Source organism: Pristiophorus japonicus, chromosome 9, assembly GCF_044704955.1.
Source record: "Pristiophorus japonicus isolate sPriJap1 chromosome 9, sPriJap1.hap1, whole genome shotgun sequence".
Lineage (NCBI taxonomy): Eukaryota > Metazoa > Chordata > Chondrichthyes > Pristiophoridae > Pristiophorus > Pristiophorus japonicus.
Window position 1 is genome coordinate 92,235,930 of NC_091985.1, and position 26,197 is coordinate 92,262,126.

Genomic DNA, 26,197 nt, shown 5'->3' on the forward strand with positions numbered 1-26,197 from the left:
GCCTTGGTGAGGCCACACCTGGAGTATTGTGTACAGTTTTGGTCTCCTAACCTGAGGAAGGACATTCTTGCTATTGAGGGAGTGCAGCGAAGGTTCACCAGACTGATTCCCGGGATGGCGGGACTGACCTATCAAGAAAGACTGGATCAACTGGGCTTGTATTCACTGGAGTTCAGAAGAATGAGAGGGGACCTCATAGAAACGTTTAAAATTCTGACGGGTTTAGACAGGTTAGATGCAGGAAGAATGTTCCCAATGTTGGGGAAGTCCAGAACCAGGGGACACAGTCTAAGGATAAGGGGTAAGCCATTTAGGACCAAGATGAGGAGGAATTTCTTCGCCCAGAGAGTGGTGAACCTGTGGAATTCTCTACCACAGAAAGTTGTTGAGGCCAGTTCACTGAATATATTCAAAAAGGAGTTAGATGAAGTCCTTACTACTAGGGGAATGAAGGGGTATGGTGAGAAAGCAGAAATGGGGTACTGAAGTTGCATGTTCAGCCATGAACTCATTGAATGGCGGTGCAGGCTAGAAGGGCCGAATGGCCTACTCCTGCATCTATTTTCTATGTTTCTATGTTTCATGAAAGGTGCTCTATAAATGCAAGTTCTTTCTCTTCTTTCTTAATGTAAAACCACATGTAAATAAAACTACCACTATATTTCCTACATGAAATGCAAGCATTTTTTTAAATTCTGCAAATCATGGGACTTGCAAGTATTGAAAGTGCTGATAACATCTGGTAGCAGTAATGCAAATATAAAAAAGGTCACTGATGGGTTGAACTAATGGCTGTATATTATAAGAAATTCAAAATTGTTGGGGACCAGGCTAAAATAAATTAGCACACTATCCTTTCAACTCTGGGATCTGGGTTTGAATCTATTCTAGACTGATGGGATGGAAGTCGCTTTTCTCTAATGACTGTAACAGTCTTATAGGAAATTTGGGCAATCTCAAGCCAGTTCAGAGTACATAGTACAAAACTGCCCATAATTCACTATATATTAGCAATTTCACTCAAAGACCAAAAGATTGGTTATGGGGAATACTCGGACAGCAATTTTGGTTTCAGTGTTCTTGGGTTATACATGGGTTATAATATACAGCCATTAGTTCAATCCATCAGTGACCTTTTTCATATTTGCATTACTGCTACCAGATGTTATCAGCACTTTCAATACTTGCAAGTCCCATGATTTGTGTCTTCACAGTGGAAGACACAAAAACCATGCCAAACATTGCTGGTCACGGGAATGTGGGAAGGGAGGACCTTGAGACAATCACTATCACTAGGGGGGTAGTGCTGAACAGACTAATGGGACTCAAGGTAGACAGGTCCCCTGGTCCTGATGAAATGCATCCCAGGGTATTAAAAGAGATGGCGGAAGTTATAGCAGATGCATTCGTTATAATCTACCAAAATTCTCTGGACTCTGGGGAGGTACCAGCGGATTGGAAAGCAGCTAATGTAACGCCTGTTTAAAAAAGGGGGCAGACAAAAGGCAGGTAACTATAGGCCGGTTAGTTTAACATCTGTAGTGGGGAAAATGCTTGAAACTATCATTAAGGAAGAAATAGCGGGACATCTAGATAGGAATAGTGCAATCAAGCAGACGCAGCATGGATTCATGAAGGGGAAATCACGTTTAACTAATTTAATAGAATTCTTTGAGGATATAACGAGCATGGTGGATAGAGGTGTACCGATGGATGTGGTTTATTTAGATTTCCAAAAGGCATTCGATAAGGTGCCACACAAAAGGTTACTGCAGAAGATAGAGTTACGCGGAGTCAGAGGAAATGTATTAGCATGGATAGAGAATTGGCTGGCGAACAGAAAGCAGAGAGTGATAAATGGGTCCTTTTCGGGTTGGAAATCGGTGGTTAGTGGTGTGCCACAGGGATCGGTGCTGGGACCACAACTGTTTACAATATACATAGATGACATGGAAGAGGGGACAGAGTGTAGTGTAACAAAATTTGCAGATGACACAAAGATTAGTGGGAAAGCGGGTTGTGTAGAGGACACAGAGAGGCTGCAAAGAGATTTAGATAGGTTAAGCAAATGGGCTAAGGTTTGGCAGATGGAATACAATGTCGGAAAATGTGAGGTCATCCACCTTGGGGAAAAAAAACAGTAAAAGGGAATATTATTTGAATGGGGAGAAATTACAACATGCTGAGGTGCAGAGGGACCTGGGGGTCCTTGTGCATGAATCCCAAAATGTTAGTTTGCAGGTGCAGCAGGTAATCAGGAAGGCGAATGGAATGTTAGCCTTCATTGCGAGAAGAATGGAGTACAAAAGCAGGGAGGTCCTTCTGCAACTGTATAGGGCGTTGATAAGGTCGCACCTGGAGTACTGCGTGCAGATTTGGTCATCTTACTTAAGGAAGGATATACTGACTTTGGAGGGTGTACAGAGACGATTCACTAGGCTGATTCCGGAGATGAGGGGGTTACCTTATGATAATAGATTGAGTAGACTGGGTCTTTACTCGTTGGAGTTCAGAAGGATGAGGGGTGATCTTATAGAAACATTTAAAATCATGAAAGGGATAGACAAGAAAGAGGCAGAGAGGTTGTTTCCACTGGTAGGGGAGACTAGAACTAGGGGGCACAGCCTCAAAATACGGGGGAGCCGATTTAAAACCGAGTTGAGAAGGAATTTCTTCTCCCAGAGGGTTGTGAATCTGTGGAATTCTCTGCCCAAGGAAGCAGTTGAGGCTGGCTCATTGAATGTATTCAAGTCACAGATAGATAGATTTTTAACCAATAAGGGAATTAAGGGTTACGGGGAGAGGGCGGGTAAGTGGAGCTGAGTCCACGGCCAGATCAGCCATGATCTTATTGAATGGCGGAGCAGGCTCGAGGGGCTAGATGGCCTACTCCTGTTCCTAATTCTTATGTTCTTATGTTCTTATGTTCTTATGAATGACCAGTTGGACAAAGTGCTAAAGGACCACAGGAATGCCTTCAGGAGAGGAAGGGAATTTTTATTCCTTTGATAGAATACTTCAAAAGAATACTTTACACTTAAAATACTGTCACATGCAATCCTTCTTCAATATTTCTGCAGGTATCGTACTGTAATGTTTACAGTACCAGACTAGCAACCTAGAGGTCATGAGTTCAAATTCTACCATAGAAAATTGCAAAATTGAACTCAATAACTTTGGTAATTTGTAGGCTGGCACCAGGAAACCTGTTAGCATGTGATTCTTGTCCCACACTATGTAGTTGATTCTTAAAGCACTCTGATGGGCTTAGCAAGCCTCTTAGTTGTAAGGACAATAGCTATAAAAGACACACCACCTTCTCAGGGCAATTAGACATGGATGTCAGCCATCTCCTGAGAACAAATGAAAAAACACCAAGCATTCACTAAAACATAAGAATTGCATACTACTCATTTATGTGGTCTATATAGCTCTGGAGATTTAAACTTACCCATAGAATTTTTAGCATGTTGAATTGATTCTATTGTTTGCTTCATTACTCCATCATCTGCAGCAACCACTAATATCACAATGTCAGTCACGTTAGCACCACGAGCCCTCATTGCTGAAAAGGCAGCATGGCCTGGGGTATCTAGGAAGGTTATCTTCTCACCAGATGGCAAGTGCACTGTGTAAACAAGTAAAACATTTTAGTCACCACACATGGAAAAGCACAAAACACCCTGTAATCAATTCAGTGAAGGCAAACAGCAGCAAAACTGACAGGCCTTTCTGTGAAAAGACATTTTGTTATGAGAAAGGCGGTAGCAAATTTAAAATGCAAAATAAATCTGCCACCATTCAATGAGTTTTGTGCTATGCTAAGTACATAATTTTTGACATGATTCCTATTCATCGTTGAGTGCACCCAGTGATACGACAGTTACTTAGAAATTTTGGTTAAAATCTGAAGTGCTGTCGCAAATATTCTACAGAACACTATGGAGTAATATTCCTTTTTTAATTAAAAAAAACATGAATGCCCATTTTTCCACAATTAATGACCCATTAACTGTGGTTTTGAAATGTGTTTTGTGGAATGCAATTTAGCTAGTGGCTCATACATTGCACAGAAAAAAAAAATCAGGTGATCACCAATTTTTGATAAGAATAATTTTACCCTTTATGATTCAGTCTCACTGGGACCCATCTGAAATGCAACAACACCAACTTGCATTTATATCGAGCCTTTAACATAATAAAATGACCCAAGGCACTTCATAGGAGCATTATCAAATAAAATTTGACACCGAGCCATATAAAGGGATATTGCGGCATATGTGGTAGGTTTTAAGGAGCATCTTAAAGGAGGAAAGAGGGGTAGAAAGGCAGCGAGGTTTAGGGAGGGAATTCCAGTGCTTAGGGCCTTGGCAGCTGAAGGTACAGCCATCAATGGTGCAGAGATTAAAATAGGGGATGCGCAAGAGGCCAGAATTAGAGGAGTGCAGATATCTTGGAGGGTTGTAGAGTTGATGGAGATTACAGAGATAGGGAGGGGCGAGGCCATGGAGGGATTTAAAAATCGAGCCAATGTATGTCAGCAAGTACAGGGGTGACGGGTGAATGGCACTTGGTTCGAGTTAGGATACAAGCAGCAGAGTTATGGATGAGCTTAAGTTTATGGAAGGTGGAAGATGGGAAGCCGGCCAGGAGTGCATTGGAATAGTCAAGTCGAGAGGTAACAAAGACATGGATGAGGGTTTCAGCAGCAGATGAGTTGAGACAGAGCAGGGTTGGGCGATGTTAGAGAGGTGGAAATAGGCGGCCTTAGTAATGGAGCGGATATGTGGTCGGAAGCTCATCTCGGGGTCAAATATGACACCAAGGTTGCAAACAGTCTGGTTCAGCTTCAAACAGTTGCCAGGGAGAGGGATGGAGTCGACGGCGAGGAAACAGAGTTTGTGGCAGGGTTCGAAGACAATGGCTTCGGTCTTCCCAATATTTAGTTGGAGGTCATCTGGATGTTAGACAAGCAGTTTGGCAATTTTAGGACAAAAGTGGAGGCGTCGAGAGAGGTGTTGGTGAGGTACAGCTGGGTGTCGTTAGCGTACATGTGGAACCCGACGTTGTGTTTTCAGATGAGGGGCAGCATATGGATGGGAAATAGGAGGGGACAAAGGATAGATCCTTGGGGGAAACCAGAGGCAACCATGGGGGAGTGGGAAGAGAAGCCATTGCAGGTGATTTTATAGTTATGACTGGATAGGTAAGAATGGAACCAGGCAAGTATGGACTTTGGAGGAAAGGCGTTGGAAGAGGATGGTGTGGTCAACCGTGTCAAAGGCTGCAGACAGGACAAGAAGGATGAGGAGGGATAGTTTAGCACAGTCACATAGGATGTCATGGGGGGAAACCTGATTGAAGGGATTCAAACATGGAGTTCCAGGAAAGGTGGGCACAGATTTGGGAGGTGACAACACATTCAAGGTCTTTGGAAAGGAAAGGGAGGTTAGAGATGGGGCAGTAGTTTGCCAAGATAGAAGGGTGAAGCGTTGTTTTTTTTGTGGAGGGGGCTGATGATGGCAGATTTGAAGGGGACAGTACCTGAGGAGCGAGAACCGTTAACAGTATCAGCTAACATGGGGCCAGGAAGGAAAGTTAGGTGGTCAGCAGTTTAGTGGGAATAGAGACAAGGAAGCAGGTAGTAGGTCTCATGGACAAGGTGAGCTCAAAGAGGACATATGGCGAGATAGGAGAGAAACTAGAGAAAGATACAAGTTCAGGGCGAGAGTAGGGGGAAACCTTAGAAGAAGTTTTGCCTTGTGGGCTAGGGGAAGGGAGGGAAGCGGCAGAGACAGCTAAACGGATGGTCTCAAATTAGTGACAAAGAAGTCCATGAGCTCCTCGCACTCATTGCTGCAGATGAAGGTGGAGGAGGCGAGGAGAGGGGTTTAAGAAGATTGTTTGCAGTAAAGAAAAGAAGCTGAGGGTTATCTTTTCATTCCAGGATGATCCTGGAATAGTGATTAGTTTTGACAGATCTGGCGGTGATTGGCGAAATCAATTGTGGACTTTAAATGAGAGGCGAGAGGGGTGGAACAAGATTAGAACTCAAAGGAAGAGAAAGGTGCCAGAAGTGCAGGGGAACAGACCAAGTCGAGGAGGCCAGCATCGCGAGAGGAAAGGGCTCTGGACTACAAAGGGCGGCGGCAGAGAGTGGGAGCGGCGGCAGTCGAGGTGGCCAACTGGTGCAGAGGCCAAAAGTAAAACAAAGAAGTAAAAAGAAATCGAAGTGTGACGTCACAGCCAAGTGGGTAAGTGATTGGCTGGTAGATTGGTGAGTATTTAATTTTTTTCTTTTTATTTCCTTATTAGTAGGTAACCTTTGGCATTGTTGCCAAATGAAGTTAATTTAAGGGTTAAGTCATGGCAGGAGAGCCCAGACCCATGTCATGTTCCTCCTGTGCTATGTGGGAAGTCAGGGACGCTGCGATGCTGAGGATGTCATGAATAGCATGTTTAGTGAGTAGGTCACACCGCAGGTAAAGGTTACTCAGGCAGATAGGGAAATGGGTGACCATCAGGCAGAGCAGTGGAAGGAAGGTAGCACAGGGGTCCCCTGCGGTCATCTCCCTCTAAAACAGATATACTGTTTTGGATACTGTTGGGGGAGATGACTCATCAGGGGAAGGCAGCAACAGCCATGTTCATGGCATCATGGGTGGCTCTGCTGCACAGGAGGGCAGGAAAAAGAGTGGGAGAGCTATAGTGGTAGGGGACTCTATTGTAAGGGGAATAGAAGAGCATTTCTGCGGCCGCAATCGAGACTCCAGGATGGTATGCTGCCTCCCTGGTGCAAGGATCAAGGATGTCTTGGAGCAGCTGCAGGGCATTTTGGAGAGGGAGGGTGAACAGCCAGTTGTCATGGTCATATAGGTACCAATGACATAGGTAAAAAAAAAAAAGGATACGGTCCTGCAAGCTGAATTTAGGGAGCTATATTCAAAAGTAGGACCTCAAAGGTAGTAATCTCAGTCAGAGTAGAAATATCAGGATAGCTAAGATGAATACGTGCTTGAGGAATGGTGCAAGAGGGAGGGATTCAAATTCCTTGGACATTGGAACCGGTTCTGGGGGAGGTGGAACCAGTACAAACCGGACGGTCTGCACCTGGGCAGGACCAGAATCAAAGTCCTAAGGGGAGTGTTTGCTAGTGCTGTTGGGGAAGATTTAAACTAATATGGCAGGGGGATGGGAATCTATGCAGGGAGACAGATGGAAGTAAAATGGGGGCAGAAGCAAAAGGTAGAAAGGAGATAAGGAAAGGTGGAGGGCAGAGAAATCAAAGGCAAAAATCAAAAAAGGGCCACATTACAACATAATTCTAAAAGAACAAAAAGAGTGTTAAAAAAACAAGCCTGAAGGCTGTGTGTCTCAATGCGAGGAGCATTCGTAATAAGGTGGATGAACTAACTGTGCAGATAGCTGTTAATGGATATGATGTAATTGGGATTACGGAGACATGGCTCCAGAGTGAGCAAGGCTGGGAACTCAACATCCAGGGGTATTCAATATTCAGAAAGGAAAAGGAAGTGGGGTAGCGTTGCTGGTTAAAGAGGAGATTAACGCAACAGTAAGGAAGGACATTAGCTTGGATGATGTGGAATCTGTATAGGTAGAGCTGCGGAACACAAAAGGGCAGAAAACGCTAGTGGGAGTTGTGTACAGACCACCAAACAGTGGTAGTGAGGTTGGGGATGGCATCAAACAGGAAATTAGGGATGCGTGCAATAAAGGTACAGCAGTTATCATGGGTGACTTTAATCTACATATAGATTGGGCTAACCAAACTGGTAGCAATATGGTGGAGGAGGATTTCCTGGAATGTTAAGGGATGGTTTTCTAGACCAATATGTCGAGGAACCAACTAGAGAGCAGGCCATCCTAGACTGGGTCTTGTGTAATGAGAGTGGATTAATTGGCAATCTTATTGTGCGAGGCCCCTTGGGGAAGAGTGACCATAATATGGTAGAATTCTTCATTAAGATGGATAGTGACACAGTTAATTCAGAGACTAGGGTCCTGAACTTAAAGAAAGGTAACTTCGATGGTATGAGACATGGATTGGCTAGGATAGACTGGCAAATGATACTGAAAGGGTTGACAGTGGATCACATGGATGAACTACAACAATTTTACATCTCTGTCTGGTGTAAAAATAAAACGGGGAAGGTAGCTCAACCGTGGCTAACAAGGGAAATTAGAGATAGTGTTAAATCCAAGGAAGAGGCATATAAATTGGTCAGAAAAAGCAGCAAACCTGAGGACTGGGAGAAATTTAGAATTCAGCAGAGGAGAACAAAGGATTTAATTAGGAGGGGGAAAATAGAGTATGAGAGTAAGCTTGCAGGGAATATAAAAACTGACTGCAAATGCTTCTATAGATATGTGAAGAGAAAAAGATTAGTGAAGGCAAATGTAGGTCCCTTGCAGTCGGACTCAGGTGAATTTATCAGGTGAACAAAGAAATGGCAGACCAATTGAACAAATACTTTGGTTCTGTCTTCACTAAGGAAGACACAAATAACCTTCCGGAAATACTAGGGGACCGAGGGTCTAGCGAGGAGGAGGAACTCAAGGAAATCCTTATTAGTCAGGAAATTGTGTCAGGGAAATTGATGGGATTGAAGGCCGATAAATCCCCAGGGCCTGATAGTCTGCATCCCAAAGTACTTAAGGAAGTGGCCCTAGAAATAGTGGATGCATTGGTGGTCATTTTCCAACATTCTATAGACTCTGGATCAGTTCCTATGGATTGGAGGGTAGCTAATGTAACCCCACTTTTTAAAAAAGGAGACAGAAAACAGGGAATTATAGACCGGTTAGCCTGACATCGATAGTGTGGAAAATGTTGGAATCAATTATTAAAGATGTAATAGCAGCGCATTTGGAAAGTAGTGACAGGATTGGTCCAAGTCAGTATGGATTTATGAAAGGGAAATCATGCTTGACAAATCTTCTGGAATTTGTTGAGGATGTAACTAGCAGAGTGGACAAGGGAGAACCTGTGGATGTAGTGTATTTGGACTTCTAAAAGGCTTTTGACAAGGTTCCACAAAAGAGATTAGTATGCAAAATCAAGGCACATGGTATTGGGGGTAATGTCTTGACGTGGATAGAGAACTGGTTGGCAGACAGGAAGCAAAGAGTGGGAATAAACGGGTCCTTTTCAGAATAGCAGGCAGTGACTAGTGGGGTACCGCAAGGTTCAATGCTGGGACCCCAGCTATTTACAATATATATCAATGATTTGGATGAAGGAATTGAATGTAATATCTCCAAGTTTGCAGATGACACTAAGCTGGGTGGCAGTGTGAGCTGTGACGAGGATGCCAAGAGGCTGCAGGGTGACTTGGACAGGTTAGGTGAGTGGGCAAATGCATGGCAGATGCAGTACAATGTAGATAAATGTGAGATTATCCACCTTGGGGGCAAAAACAGGGAGGCGGAATATTATCTGAATGGTGACAGATTAGGAAAAGGGAAGGTGCAACGAGACTTGGGTGTCATGGTACATCAGTCATTGAAAGTTGGCATGCAGGTACAGCAGGCAGCGAAGAAGGCAAATGGCATGTTGGCCTTCATAGCGGGAGGATTTCAGTATAGGTGCAGTTGTACAGGGCCTTGGTGAGGCCACACCTTGAATATTGTGTACAGTTTTGGTCTCCTAATCTGAGAAAGGACATTCTTGCTATTAAGGGAGTACAGCGAAGGTTCACCAGACTGATTCCCGGGATGGCAGGACTGGCATATGAAGAAAGACTGGATCGACTAGGCTTATATTCACTGGAATTTAGAAGAATAAGAGGGGATCTCATAGAAACATATAAAATTCTGACGGGATTGAACAGGTTAGATGCAGGAAGAATGTTCCCGATGTTGGGGAAGTCCAGAACCAGGGGTCACAGTCTAAGAATAAGGGGTAAGCCATTTAGGACTGAGATGAGGAGAAACTTCTTCACTCAGAGAATTGTGAACCTGTGGAATTCTCTACCACAGAAAGTTGTTGAGGCCAGTTCGTTAGATATATTCAGGGAGTTAGATGTGGCCTTTAGGGCTAAAGGGATCAAGGGGTACGGAGAGAAAGCAGGAATGGGGTACTGAAGTTGCATGATCTGCCATGATCCTATTGAATGGTGGTGCAGGCTCGAAGGGCCAAATGGCCTACTCCTGCACCTATTTTCTATGTTTCTATAAGAGCCACACTGCCCCCCCCGACATTCCCTTTAAGTGGCGTGGCTATGCAGCGCACTGCAGGTCCACACAGCCAGTGATCCGGCTTTTAAATGGAAAAAGTGCGTGTGCGCGTAATGTTGAACAGCTCGTGCAGCCCCTTAAAAGGGGCCGTGTGGGCCAAAAAAAATTTAGAAGGAAAACTGGCCGCCTTCACGGCGGATTGGGCGGGGTAAGTGGTTGAAGATATAGCCAGGTGGGGAGGCTTCATTTGGGGAAGCTATCATCATACCTCAGCCAGGTTTCTGTCAAGGCCATGATGTCGATGCAATCACCCACAATCATGGATGGCAAGGGCCTTGTTCATAAATGAACGGACATTCTGGAGGGAGATGCGGAGAGGGGCGGTGATAGCTGATCACGTGCAGAGTCCACAGGGTCAGCATTGGGAGCAGTGAGTGGAACGGGAAGGACGTAGGAAAGATTAGCCCCCAGCTGGCGCGCTGGGCGGGAAGGTCAGCAAGATAGTAAGACTGGGCAGATGGGCCCTTCGGAGGATGCCAAGAGAGACACAGAGGGAAGCTGTAGGCTTATTAACCCTGGGACAACAGGAGAGTTTAAAGGTCGAGGAGTGCTAAAGGGTTGGGATAGGGATTTGGGAGGGCAGAGTACCCGAGAGGGGAGAAATGAAAGGAGGCATGATGACAGGAGAGATGGGGCTAGGAGGGGTAAAGTGAAAAGAAAAAAAAAGGAGAAAAAAGTGGAAATAGAAGTGATGGGCTCAGGTCCGGAGCGGTAGCCAAAACGCACACACGAGTGGACACAGGGACACATGTTACAAAAGCCTGATGCAACCCATCAGGCCTGAATAATAATGCATATTTAATATTAGATTAAAATCCTGGAGTTTCCCCTTGATTATTTTTATGGGTAAGGTCCACAATATACAGAGCTTACTTTCCTGATGTTTTACAGATGGTTACTCAGTTTCAATTAGAAATTAACAAAATTGAGAGAAACTATATTAATGCAAAATATGCACTGATCATTGGAAACAGCAGGATCAATGGCCTTTTCTTATTAATATTGTCTTAATTCATATTAAGTGTTTAGATTATTGAGTGAAAGTAAGCATTTATGGGAATTAGGACATACATGGACCCAGCTTATTTTTTACAAACTATCACTACACTTCAAAGTAACTCATAAGAACATAAGAACATAGAACATAAGAATTAGGAACAGGAGTAGGCCATCTAGCCCCTCGAGCCTGCTCCGCCATTCAACAAGATCATGGCTGATCTGGCCGTGGACTCAGCTCCACTTACCCGCCCGCTCCCCGTAACCCTTAATTCCCTTATTGGTTAAAAATCTATCGATCTGTGATTTGAATACAATCAATGAGCTAGCCTCAACTGCTTCCTTGGGCAGAGAATTCCACAGATTCACAACCCTCTGGGAGAAGAAATTCCTTCTCAACTCGGTTTTAAATTGGCTCCCCCGTATTTTGAGGCTGTGCCCCCTAGTTCTAGTCTCCCCGACCAGTGGAAACAACCTCTCTGCCTCTATCTTGTCTATCCCTTTCATTATTTTAAATGTTTTTATAAGATCCCCCCTCATCCTTCTGAACTCCAACGAGTAAAGACCCAGTCTACTCAATCTATCATCATAAGGTAACCCTCTCATCTCCGGAAGCAGCCTAGTGAATCGTCTCTGTACACCCTCCAAAGCTAGTATATCCTTCCTTAAGTAAGGTGACCAAAACTGCACGCAGTACTCCAGGTGCGGCCTCACTAATACCCTATACAGTTGCAGCAGGACCTCACTGCTTTTGTACTCCATCCCTCTCGCAATGAAGGCCAACATTCCATTCGCCTTCCTGATTACCTGCTGCATCTGCAAACTAACTTTTTGGGATTCATGCACAACTACCCCCAGGTCCCTCTGCACCGCAGCATGTTGTAATTTCTCCCCATTCAAATAATATTCCCTTTTACTGTTTTTTTTTTCCAAGGTGGATGACCTCACATTTTCCGACATTGTATTCCATCTGCCAAACCATAGCCCATTCGCTTAACCTATCTAAATCTCTTTGCAGCCTCTCTGTGTCCTCTACACAACCCGCTTTCCCACTAACCTTTGTGTCATCTGCAAATTGTGTTACACTACACTCTGTCCCCTCTTCCAGGTCATCTATGTATATTGTAAACAGTTGTGGTCCCAGCACCAATCCCTGTGGCACACCACTAACCACCGATTTCCAATCCGAAAAGGACCCATTTATCCCGACTTTCTGTTTTCTGTTAGCCAGCCAATTCTCGATCCATGCTAATACATTTCCTCTGACTCCGCGTACCTTTATCTTCTGCAGTAACCTTTTGTGTGGCACCTTATCGAATGCCTTTTGGAAATCTAAATACACCACATCCATCGGTACACCTCTATCCACCATGCTCGTTATATCCTCAAAGAATTCCAGTAAATTAGTTAAACATGATTTCCCCTTCATGAATCCATGTTGCGTCTGCTTGATTGCACTATTCCTATCTAGATGTCCCGCTATTTCTTCCTTAATGATAGCTTCAAGCATTTTCCCCACTACAGATGTTAAACTAACCGGCCTATAATTACCTGCCTTTTGTCTACCCCCTTTTTTAAACAGAGGCATTACATTAGCTGCTTTCCAATCCGCTGGTACCTCCCCAGAGTCCAGAGAATTTTGGTAGATTATAATGAATGCATCTGTTATAACTTCCGCCATCTCTTTTAATACCCTGGGATGCATTTCATCCGGACCAGGGGACTTGTCTACCTTGAGTCCCATTAGCCTATCCAGCACTACCCCCCTAGTGATAGTGATTATCTCAAGGTCCTCCCTTCCCACATTCCCGTGACCAGCAATTTGTGTCTTCCACTGTGAAGACCGAAGCAAAATAATTGCTTAAGATCTCAGCCATTTCCACATTTCCCATTATTAAATCCCCCTTCTCATCTTCTAAGGGACCAACATTGACTTTAGTCACTCTTTTCCGTTTTATATATCGGTAAAAGCTTTTACTATCTGTTTTTATGTTTTGCGCAAGTTTACTTTCGTAATCTATCTTTCCTTTCTTTATTGCTTTCTTAATCATTCTTTTCTGTCATTTAAAATTTTCCCAATCTTCTAGTTTCCCACTAACCTTGGCCATCTTATACGCATTGGTTTTTAATTTGATACTCTCCCTTATTTCCTTGGTTATCCACGGCTGGTTATCCCTTCTCTTACCGCCCTTCTTTTTCACTGGAATATATTTTTGTTGAGCACTATGAAAGAGCTCCTTAAAAGTCCTCCACTGTTCCTCAATTGTGCCACCATTTAGTCTGTGTTCCCAGTCTACTTTAGCCAACTCTGCCCTCATCCCACTGTAGTCCCCTTTGTTTAAGCATAGTACACTCGTTTGAGACACTACTTCCTCACCCTCAATCTGTATTACAAATTCAACCATACTGTGATCACTCATTCCAAGAGGATCTTTTACTAGGAGATCGTTTATTATTCCTGTCTCATTACACAGGACCGGATCTAAGATAGCTTGCTCCCTTGTAGGTTCTGTAACATACTGTTCTAAGAAACAATCTCATATGCATTCTATGAATTCCTCCTCAAGGCTACCCCGTGCGATTTGATTTGACCAATCGATATGTAGGTTAAAATCCCCCATGATTACTGCCGTTCCTTTTTCACATGCCTCCATTATTCCCTTGATTATTGCCCGCCCCACCATGAAGTTATTTTTTGGGGCCTATAAATCACGCCCATCAGTGACTTTTTCCCCTTACTATCTCTAATCTCCACCCACAATGCTTCAACATTTTATTCATTAGAGCCAATATCGTCTCTCACAACTGCCCTGATATCATCCTTTATTAACAGAGCTATCGCACCTCCTTTTCCTTCTTGTCTATCTTTCTGAATTGTCAGATACCCCTGTATGTTTAATTCCCAGTCTTGGCCCCCCTGCAACCACGTTTCTGTAATGGCCACCAAATCATACCCATTTGTAATGATTTGTGCCGTCAACTCATTTACTTTATTTCGAATGCTGCGTGCGTTTAGGTAAAGTGTTTTAATACTAGTTTTTAAACCATGATTTTTAGTTTTGACCCCTCCTGCAGCCCCTTTATAGTCATACATATTGTCCCTTCCTATCACCTTGTGGTTTACACTTAACCCAGTGCTACTCTGCTCTGTTGCCTCCTGCCTTTTGCATTCTTTCTTGGGGTCCTGTTCATCTGAGTTCTCACCCACTCTAACTAGCTCAGAGCCCTCTCCTGGGTTCCGAGTACTCCTTGCATTGAGGCACCGAGCTTTCATGCTTGCCTTTTTATTACACTTTGACCCTTTAGAATTTTGCTGTACAGTGGTCCTTTTGCCTTGGGTTTCTCTGCCCTCCACTTTTACTCATCTCCTTTCTGTCTTTCACTTTTGTCTCCATTTTGTTTCCCTCTGTCTCCCTGCATTGGTTCCCATCCCCCTGCCATATTAGTTTAACTCATCCCCAACAGCACTAGCAAACACTCCCCCTACGACATTGGTTCCGGTCCTGCCCAGGTGCAGACCATCCGGTTTGTACTGGTCCCACCTCCCCCAGAACCGGTTCCAATGCCCCAGGAATTTGAATCCCTCCCTGCTGCACCACTGCTCAAGCCACGTATTCATCTGAGCTGTCCTGCGATTCCTACTCTGACTAGCTCGTGGCACTGGTAGCAATCCTGTGATTACTACTTTTGAGGTCCTATGTTTTAATTTAGCTCCTAGCTCCTTAAATTCGTCTCGTAGGGCCTCATCCCTTTTTTTACCTATATCGTTGGTACCAATGTGCACCACGACAACTGGCTGTTCACCCTCCCTTTTCAGAATGTCCTGCACCGCTCCGAGACATTCTTGACCCTTGCACCAGGGAGGCAACATACCATCCTGGAGTCTCGGTTGCGGCCGCAGAAACGCCTGTCTATTCCCCTTACGATTGAATCCCCTATCACTATTGCTCGCCCACTCTTTTTCCTGCCCTCCTGTGCAGCAGAGCCAGCCACGGTGCCATGAACTTGGCTGCTGCTGCCTTCCCCTGATGAGTCATCCCCTCAACAGTACTCAAAGCGGTGTATCTGTTTTGCAGGTGGATGACCGCAGGGGACCCCTGCACTACCTTCCTTGCACTGCTCTTCCTGCTGGTCTTCCATTCCCTAGCTGGCTGTGGACCCTTCACCTGCGGTAAGAACAACTCGCTAACGTGCTACTCACGTCATTCTCAGCATCGTGGATGCTCCAGAGTGAATACACCCTCAGCTCCAATTCCGCAACGCGGACCGTCAGGAGCTGAAGGTGGATACACTTCCCGCACACGTAGTCGTCAGGGACACCGGAAGTGTCCCTGAGTTCCCACATGGTACAGGAGGAGCATATCACGTGACCGAGCTCTCCTGCCATGACTTAACCCTTAGATACACTTAAATTGGCAACAACAATGCTAAAGTTTACTCACTGTTATAGAAGAGAGAAAAGAAAAACTACTCACCAATCACCAGCCAATCACTTACCCCCTTGGCTGTGACGTCACCTTTCTGTTTCTTTCTACTTCTTTTTTGCCTTCTCCCTGTCGCTGTACAAGCCACGCCTCTCCACGCACCTCCTCGACGCTGGGCCCCGGACTCCCTGCTGTGCCTTTTATAGGCCTCTCGCCGAAGTCCCGACTGCCTCTCCACGCACTTCCTCGATGCTGGGCCCCGGACTCCCTGCTGTGCCTTTTATAGGCCTCTCACCGAAGTCCCGACTGCCTCTCCACGCACCTCCTCGACTTGTATGTGAAGCACTTTGAAATATTTCTGAGAGAAATTCTAAGTTCTGCAAAATTTCTATGTAATTCCAACTATTATCGTTAACTGTGTATTTACTGGTAACTCAATCTTTTTAGTTTAAGCATTAAAACGGGAACAGATATGTAATATCATGAGTCCTGCTCCAGTGACATAATGAATGAAAATGATTGGTTATGGGCAGTACGTCCCATTCACTGATGGGGACTGATCTCCAGCTCTTCCTCACAATTAGAGAGGGGATATAACAGATAGATATGACAGACAGATGGTAGCAAAAGAGAGTAATTTTTGAAGTGCAAAATTTTAACAGTGCTATTCTAGCAAAATGCTATTAAAATTTTAAAAACTGACAATATGCACATTCCTACAAGTGTTAAACAAGCAATACTAGGATCTGATTATACCTTCACCAAAAAGAAATACTCCCTAAAAATCTAGGCACCGTACTTTTTAACTTCACAACTGAGTAAAATATTGTTTGCCATACATATTTGAGGTAGACAGACATGTAGACGAATGCAAGACATACCGAGGAATGCTCCAATATGTTGAGTGATACCTCCCGCCTCCATAGCTGCAACCTGGGTTTTCCTAAGACTGTCAAGTAATGTTGTTTTTCCATGGTCAACGTGACCCATTATAGTAACCACAGGCGACCTGGGAACTAACACAGCTGGATCTGCTGGCGGCCTAAAGCAGAAAGGACAGTGAATAATTCTCAGATAGTAGTGAATTTCATGCTTATTTAGCCAATTTCTCAGCAGTTAGGAATCTAGTAAGAAATTCACAAGCCTTGAAAAAGGTTAGATAATGGAACATAATATCTTCCGTCTGGTATAGTCAACATGGGGAACAGACTGCCAGAAAAGATAGTTGCTCTGGGGTCAGTTGATACTTTTAAAAGGGATCTGGATCAATATCTGTTGAGGAGGATTGAGGGTTAGAGATATTAATAAGGTAGTGATGGAGTGAATGATAGCAGACCATGAATATTCATACAGGAACTCTGGATGTACATCAGAAGTACGCAACTTACCTCAGCATGTCAAATAAAATGTTACATAATGTTACATAATATAATGAACTACTCATTACAACAGACATGAGCGGCAAATGTAGCAGTAATTTGTGTGTAGAACAGTCTCCTTAAAATCCTTACTGCACCTCCACCTGAGAAAAGTGGCAGCAGCCTGGCTCCCCTGCATTAGCCTTTGCACTATTCACACTCACAGATTTACTGTTATATTATTTTCTTTAAATAAACAAATGCATTAGTTCTGAGAAGTTATGACTTTTAATGAAAGGCTCATATTTAATTTCTGTGCAATATTTAGTTAATTATCTGCAAATCTGAATTGAGTCCCCAACCAATACAAAACTAAGCTATTTTCATGAAACAAGAAAAAAAATGAAATCTTGGAAGGAAAATGGTGAGCAAAAAATTGGCAGGGAAATGGTGAGCAAAGCAGATTCTTCAACATGGGTGTGCCAGTCAGTCAGTAGTTAGGAAGTCGAGGTGAGCTAGTTTCTTTGTGTTTCTCACAGATTATGGTGAAACCAAGTATTCTCTGGCACAGAATAGGCTGATGAAATATTTCAATATAGTTTGAATGTTTTTTTATTTAAATGTATTGATGTGTTACCAAAACATTAACAGAACATAATTACTATACCCGGATTATATGTAAATTAAACACAGAACCTACCTGCTCACAGCATCTTTATTTTCTTTCACTTTTTCTTCTGAAAGTTTTGCCCACTTAAACTTCATTCCAGACTTCTTTATGACCTCTTTTATCCATTTTTCATCTAAGACAAAATCCTGTTCTATGGAGTCTATGTCAATATTTGTGTGTAGTAAAGCTTCAAACACATGGTCTAGATTCAGAAAGAAATTAGCTATTTGAATATGTAGGAATATACGTAGAAAGAACTTATTTTTTCTCTTTTTCATGATTAGATACTTCATTTTTCTTACTCTATCTTGCTGTTACATTTTTGCATTCTTACTCAGCTATTTTCCTCATGCTCCCTCCTGTAAGCAAGCCTTCATCATAAGAACATAAGAAATAGGAACAGGAGTAGGCCACCTGCCCCCTCGAGCCTGCTCCGCCATTTAATAAGATCATGGCTGATCTGATCATGGACACAGCTCCACTTCCCTGCCCGCTCCCCATAACCTTTTATTCCCTTATCGCTCAAAGCGTACTAAGCTTAAATAAAGGTATGAGGGCAGAATTGGCTAAAGTGGACTGGGAAAATAGATTAAAATGTAGGACGGTTGATGAACAGTGGCGTACATTTAAGGAGATATTTCATAACTCTCACGAAAAATATATTCCAGTGAGGCGGAAAGAGTGTAAAAGAAAAGATAGCCATCCGTGACTAACTAAAGAAATAAAGGACGGTATCCAATTAAAAACAAGGGCATACAAAGTGGCCAAAACTAGTGGGAGGACAGAAGATTGGGAAGTTTTTAAAAGCCAGCAAAGAATGACTCAAAAAATGATTAAGAAAGGGAAGACAGACTATGAAAGTAACTAGCACAAAATATAAAAGCATAGAAACTCTTGCTATCTAGGTATATAAAAAGGAAAAGAGTGGCTAAAGTAAATGTTGGTCCCTTAGAGGACGAGACTGGGGAATTAAAAATGGGGAACATGGAGATGGCAGAAACTCTGAACAAATATTTTGTCTCAGTCTTTACAGTAAAGGACACTAACAATATCCCAACAGTGGATAGTCAAGGGACTATAGGGGGGCAGGAACTTAACACAATCACAATCACTAAGGAGGTGGTACTCAGTAAGATAATGGGACTAAAGATGGAAAAAAAATCCCCTGGACCTGATGGGTTGCATCCTAGGGTCTTAACAGAAGTAGCGGCAGGGAAAGTGGATGCATTGGTTGTAATTTACCAAAATTCCTTGGATTCTGGGGAGGTCCCAGCAGATTGGAAAACTGCAAATGTAACACCCCTATTTAAAAAAGGAGGCAGACAAAAAGCAGGAAACTATAGACCAGTTAACCTAACATCTGTGGTTGGGAAAATGTTGGAGTCCATTATTAAAGAAGCAGTAGCAGGACATTTGGAAAAACAGGACATTTATGAAGGGGAAATCATGTTTGACAAATTTGCTGGGATTCTTTGAGGATGTAACGAACAGGGTGGATAAAGGGGAACCAGTGGCTGTAGTGTATTTGGACTTCCAGAAGGCATTTGACAAGGTGCCACATAAAAGGTTACTGCACAAGATAAAAGTTCACGGGGTTGGGGATAATATATTAGCATGGATAGAGGATTGGCTAACTAACAGAAAAGAGAGTCGGGATAAATGGTTCATTCTCGGTTTGGCAATCAGTAACTAGTGGGGTGCCGCAGGGATCAGTGCTGGGACCCCAACTATTTACAATCTATATTAACGACTTGGAAGGAGGGACCAAGTGTAACGTAGCCAAGTTTTCTGAAGAAACAAAGATTGGAGGAAAAGCAATGTGTGAGGAGGACACAAAAAAATCTGCAAAAGGACATATACAGGCTAAGTGAGTGGGCAAAAATTTGGCAGATGGAGTATAATGTTGGAAAGTGTGAGGTCATGCACTTCGGCAGAAAAAAAATTAAAGAGCAAGTTATTATTAAAATGGAGAAAAATTGCAAAGTGCTGCAATACAGCAGAATCTGGGGGTACTTGTGCATGAATCACAAAAGGTTAGTATGCAGGTACAGCAAGTGATCAGGAAGGCCAATTGAATCTTGGTCTTTATTGCAAAAGGGATAGAGTATAAAAGCAGGGAAGTCTTGCGACAGTTATACAGGGTATTGGTGAGGCCACACCTGGAATACTGTGTACAGTTTTGGTTTCCATATTTAAGAAAGGATATACTTGCTTTAGAGGCAGTTCAAAGAAGGTTCACTAGGTTGATACTGGAGATGAGGGAGTTGACTTATGAGGAAAGGTTGAGTAGGTTGGGCCTCTACTCATTGGAATTCAGAAGAATGAGAGGTGATCTTATCGAAATATATAAAATTATGAGAGGGCTTGACAAGGTGGATGCAGAGAGGATGTTTCCACTGATGGGGAAAACTAGAACTAGGGGTCATAATCTTAGAATATGGGCCGCCCATTTAAAACTGAGATGAGGAGGAATTTCTTTACTGAGAGGGTTGTAAATCTGTGGAATTTGCTGACTCAGAGAGCTGTGGAAGCTGGGTCATTGAATAAATGCAAGGCAGAGATAGACAGTTTCTTAACTGATAAGGGAATAAGGGGTTATGGGGAGTGGGCAGGGAAGTGGACCCGAGTCCATGATCGGATCAGTCATGATCGTATTAAATGGCGGAGCAGGCTCAAGGGGCCGTATGGTCTACTCCTGTTCCTATTTCTTATGTTCTTGTAAATCTGTCTATCTCCGCTTTAAATATATTCAATGACCCAGCCTCCACAGCTCTCAGGGGCAGAGAATTCCATAGATTTACAACCCTCACAGAAGATATTCCTCCTCATCTCAGTTTTAAATGGACGGCCCCTTATTCTGAGACTCTGTCCCCAAGCTTTAGTTTCCCCTATGAGTGGAAATATCCTCCCTGCATCCACCTTGTCTTGCGCCCTCATTATCTTATATGCTTCGATAAGATCATCTCTCATTCTTCTGAACTCCAATGAGTATAGGCCCAACCTACTCAACCTATCTTCATAAGTCAAACTCCTCATCTCCGGAATCAATCTAGTGAACCTTCTCTGAACAGCCTCCAATGCAAGTATATCCTTCCTTAAATACGGAGACCAAAACTGTACGCAGTACTCTAGGTGTCGCCTCACCAATAACCTATACAGTCGTAGCAGGACTTCTCTGCTTTTATATTCTATCCCCCTTGCAATAAAGGCAAACATTCCATTTGCCTTTCTGATTACTTGCTGTAACTGCATTCTAACTTTTTGTGTTTCATGCACAAGGATCCCCAGGTCCCTCTGTACTGCAGCATATTGCAATTTTTCTCATTTAAATTATAATTTGCTTTTCTATTTTTTCTGCCAAAGTGAATAACCTCACATTTTCCCACATTATACTCCATCTGACAAATCTTTGCCCACTCACTTAGCCTGTCTATATCCCTTTCCAGATTTGTTTTTTCAACAACAACTTGCATTTATATAACCTCTTTAACGTAGAAAAACATCCCGAGGATTAGGGAAAAATATAGATGACAAGCCAAAGAAGCTATTAGGAGGGTCGTTCTGACAAAGGGTCATCGACCCGAAACGTTAACACTGTTTTTCTCTCCACAGATGCTGCCTCACCCGCTAAGATTTCCAGCATTTTCTATTTTTATTTCAGATTCCAGCATCCGCAGTATTTTGCTTCTGTATAAGATATTAGGAGGGGTAACCAAAAGCTTTATTAACAAGTTGGGTTTAAAGGAGGATAGGGAGTTGAAGAGGAGTTTAGGGAGGCAATTCCAGAGCAGTGGGCCTAGGCAGCTGAGGGAATGGCCGCCAACAGGGGTGATGCACATGAGACTGGAGTCAGAGGAATGAAAAGTTATGGATAGTTGTAGGGCTAGATGAAGTTACAGAGAGAGATACGGAATGGCAAATAGTAGAGATATTTAAACACATAGATGATAATTTTATTTTATTAATTCATGGGATGTGACTGTCACTGGAAAGGCCAGCATTTATTGCCCATCCCTAATTGCCCTTGAGAAGGTAGTGCTGAGCTGCCTTCTTGAACTGCTGCAGTCCGTGTGGTGAAGGTACTGCCAACAGTGCTGTTAGGTAGGGAGTTCCAGGATTTTAGCCCAGGGACGATGAAGGAACGGCGATATATTTCCAAGTCAGGATGGTGTGTGACTTGGAGGGGAACTTGGTGGTGGTGGTGTTCTCATGCACCTGCTGCCTTTGTCCTTCTAGGTTGTTGCAGTCTCTGGTTTAGAAGGTGCTATAGAAGCCTTGGTGCGTGGCTGCAGTACATCTTGTAGATGGTACACACTGCAGCCACGGTGCTGGAGGGAGTGAATGTTTAAGGTGGTGGATGTGGTGCCAATCAAGCAGGCTGTTTTGTCCTGGATGGTGTCGAGCTTCTTGAGTGTTGTTGGAGCTGTACTCATCCAGGCCAGTGGAGAGTATTCATTCACACTCCTGACTTGTGCCTTGTAGTTGGTGGAAAGGCTTTGGGGAGTCAAGAGGAGAGTCACTTGCCACAGAATACCCAGCTTCCGACCTACATAAGAACATAAGAAATAGGAGTCGGAGTAGGCCAAATTGCCCCTCGAGCCTGCTCGTCCATTTAATACGATCATGGATGATCTGATCATGGACTCAGGTCCACTTCCCTGCACGCTCCCCATAACCCCTTAAACCCTTATCAGTTAAGAAGCTGTCTATCTCTGTCTTAAATTTATTCAATGTCCCGGCTTCTACAGCTCTCTAAGGCAGCGAATTCCACAGATTTACAACCCTCCGAGAGAAGAAATTTCTCCTCATCTCAGTTTTAAATGGGCAGCCCCTTATTCTAACATTATGCCCTCTAGTTCTAGTCTCCCCTATCAATGAAAACATCCTCTCTGCATCCACCTTGTCAAGCCGCCTCAACCTTATACAGCTCTCAGTCTTCTGAATTCCAATGAGAAGAGGCCCAACCTCCTCAACCTTTCCTCATCAGTCAACCCCCTCATCTCCAGAATCAACCTAGTGAACCTTCTCTGAATTGCCTCCAAAGCAAGTATATCCTTTCTTAAATATGGAAACCAAAACTGTACACAGTATTTCAGGTGTGGCCTCACCAATACCCTGTATAACTTCAGGAAGACTTCCCTGCTTTTATACTCCGTCCCCTTTGCAATAAAGGCCAAGATTCCATTGGCCTTCCTGATCACTTGCTGTACCTGCATACTAACCTTTTGTGTTTCATGCACAAGTGCCCCTAGGTCCTGCTGTACTGCAGCACTTTGTAATTTTTCTCCATTTAAATAATAACTTGCTCTTTGATTTTTATTCTACCAAAGTGCATAACCTCACACTTCCCAACATTATACTCCATCTGCCAAATTTTTGCCCACTCACTTAGCCTATCTATGGCCTTTTGCAAATTTTTTGTGTCCTCCTCACACGTTGCTTTTTCTCCCATCTTTGTATCATCAGCAAACTTGGCTACGTTATACTCGGTCCCTTCTTCCAAGTTGTTAATATAGATTGTAAATAGTTGGGGTCCCAGCACTGATCCCTGCGGCACCCCACTAGTTACTGATTGCCAACCCGAGAATGAACTCTCTGTTTTCTGTTAGTTAGCCAATCCTCTATCCATGCTAATATATTACCCCAAACCCTGTGAATTTTTATCTTGTGCAGTAATCTTTTATGTGGCACCTTGTCATATGCCTTCTGAAAGTCCAAATATACCATATCCACTGGTTCCCCTTTATCCACCCTGTTCATTACATCCTCAAAAAATTACAGCAAATTTGTCAAACATGACTTCCCCTTCATGAATCCATGCTGACTCTGCCTGACCGAATTATGCTTTTCCAAATGTCCTGCTACTGTTCCTTTAATAATGGACTCCAACATTTTCCCAACCACAGATGTTAGGCTAACTGGTCTATAGTTTCCTGCTTTTTGTCTGCCTCCTTTTTTAAATAGGGGCGTTACATTTGCAATTTTCCAATCTGCTTGGACTTTCCCAGAATCCAGGGAATTTTGGTAAATTACAACCAATGCATCCACTATCTCTGACGCTACTTCTCTTAAGACTCCAGGACACAAGCCATCAGGTCCAGGGGATTTATCCGCCTTTAGTCCCATTATCTTACTGAGTACCACCTCCTTAGTGATTGTGATTGTGTAAAGAACCTGCCCCGCTATAGCCTCTAGACGATCCACTGTCGGAATATTGTTAGTGTCCTCTACTATAAAGACTGATACAAAATATTTGTTCAGAGTTTCTGCCATCTCCATGTTCCCCATTATTAATTCCCCGGTCTCGTCCTCTAAGGGACCAACAGTTACTTTAGCCACTCTTTTCCTTTTTATATACTTATAGAAACTCTTGCTATCTGTTTTTATATTTCGTGCTAGTTTACTTTCTTAATTTTTTTTTAAGTCATTCTTTGCTGGCTTTTAAATGCTTCCCAATCTTCTGTCCTTCCACTAGTTTTGGCTACTTTGTATGCTCTTGTTTTTAATTGGATACCATCATTTAGTTCATTAGTTAGCCACGGATGGCTATCTTTTCTTTTACACCCTTTTCTCCTCACTGGAATATATTTTTCTTGAGAGTTGTGAAATATCTCCTTAAATGTATGCCACTGTTCATCAACCGTCCTACACTTTAATCTATTTTCCCAGTCCACTTTAGCCAACTCTGCCCTCATATCATCATAGTCTCCTTTATTTAAGCTTAGTACGCTGGTTTGAGATCCAACTTTCTCACCCATCTGAATTTGAAATTCAACCATGCTATGATCATTCATTCCAAGGGGATCCTTTACTAGGAGATTGTTTATTAATCCTGTCTCATTACACAGGACCAGATCCAAGATAGCCTCCCCCCTGGTTGGTTCCGTTACATACTGCTCAAGGAACCCACCGTCCCTTATGCACTCCATGAACTCTTCCTCAATACTACCCTAATCAATTTGATTTGTCCAATCAATATCGAGGTTAAAATCACCCATGATTATTGCTGTTCCCTTTTTACAAGCCCCCACTATTTCCTGGTTTGAACCCCGACCAACAGAGTTGCTACTGTTAGGGGGCCTATAGACTATGCCCACCAGTGACTTTTTCCCCTTATTATTTCTTATCTCCACCCAAACTGTTTCAACATCCTGAACATTTGAGCCAATATCGTTTCTCACTATTGCAGTGATTCCATCCTTTATCAATAGAGCTATCCCACCTCCTTTTCCTTTCTGTCTGTCCTTCCAGATTGTCAAAAAGCCCTGAATATTTAATTCCCAGTCCTGGTCACCTTGCAACCACGTCTCTGTGATGGCTATCAGATCATACCCATTTGTATCTATTTGTGTCGTCAACTCATCTATTTTGTTATGAATGCTACGTGCATTTAAACAAAGTGCCTTTAAATTTTTTTTTTTTACCCTTTTTTCCTGCTTGTTTCCTCTCTCCTTCAAACTCACTTTCTTTATTTTTGATTTCTAATTCCAGCTTTACTCCCCTCCCTACTGGATCTATTTTCAGGTTCCTAGAAGCGGTCCCAATGCCTCAGGAAACTAAAGGCATTTGTAGCTACCATATTTATGTGGCTGGTCCAGTTAAGTTTCTGGGCAATGGTGACCCCCAGGATGTTGATGTTGGGGGATTGGATAATGGTAATGCCAAGGCGAGGTGGTTAGACTCGCTCATTGGAGATAGTCATTGCCCGGCACTTGTGTGGCACAAATGTTACTTGCCACTTATCAGCCCAAGCCCGAAGGTCATCCAGGTATTTCTGCATGCAGACATAGACGGCTTCATAATCTGCTGAGTTGCGAACATCCCCATTTCTGATCCTATGATGGAGGGAAGGTCATTGATGAAGCAGCTGAAGATGGTTGGGCCTAGGACACTGCCCTGAGGAACCCCTGCAGTGATGTCCTGGGGCTGAGATGATTGGCCTCCAAAAACCAAACCATCTTTCTTTGTGCTAGGTATGACTATACACCTTGGAGAGTTTTCCACAACTTATATTGACTTCAGTTTTACTAGGGCTCCTTGGTGTCACACTCGATCAAATGGTGCCTTGATGTGAAGGACAGTCACTCTCACCTCACTTGTGGAATTCAGCTTTTTTTGTTCATGTTTGGACTAAAGCTGTAATGAGGTCTAGAGCGGAGTGGTCCTGGCGGAACCCAAACATCATTGCGCAGTTAAGAGATGGTGAGTTAGTGCCGCTGGATAGCACTATCAACGACTCCTTCTAACATTGCTGATGACTGAGAGTAGGCAGTAATTGGCTAGATTGGATTTGTCCTGCTTTTTGTGGACTTGCTGGACAATTTTTTACTTTGTCAGGTAGATGCCAGTACTGGAATAGCTTGGTTCGAGGTGTGGCTAGTTCTTTTAAATGAGGTGTGAGGGGTCCGGGAGCCAATGTAGGTCATCAAGGACAGTGATGATAGGTGAGTGGGACTTGGTGTGGGATAGGGTACAGGCAGCAGAGTTTTGGA

General features: G+C 43.3%; 1 protein-coding gene across 6 annotated transcripts in view; it reads right to left on the minus strand.

Moving 5' to 3' along the window:
* The window catches only part of mtif2 (mitochondrial translational initiation factor 2), a 68,339-nt gene that overhangs the window by 27,063 nt on the left and 15,079 nt on the right, over positions 1–26,197 (minus strand). For all 6 annotated transcript variants that reach the window (XM_070889578.1, XM_070889574.1, XM_070889575.1 and 3 more), the window contains 3 exons: positions 17,736–17,907; positions 16,559–16,719; positions 3,452–3,628 (listed from right to left, as the gene is read on the minus strand). In XM_070889578.1, coding sequence (XP_070745679.1) covers positions 3,452–3,628; positions 16,559–16,719; positions 17,736–17,907 — 510 coding nt within the window. The remainder of the gene's footprint in view (positions 1–3,451; positions 3,629–16,558; positions 16,720–17,735; positions 17,908–26,197) is intronic.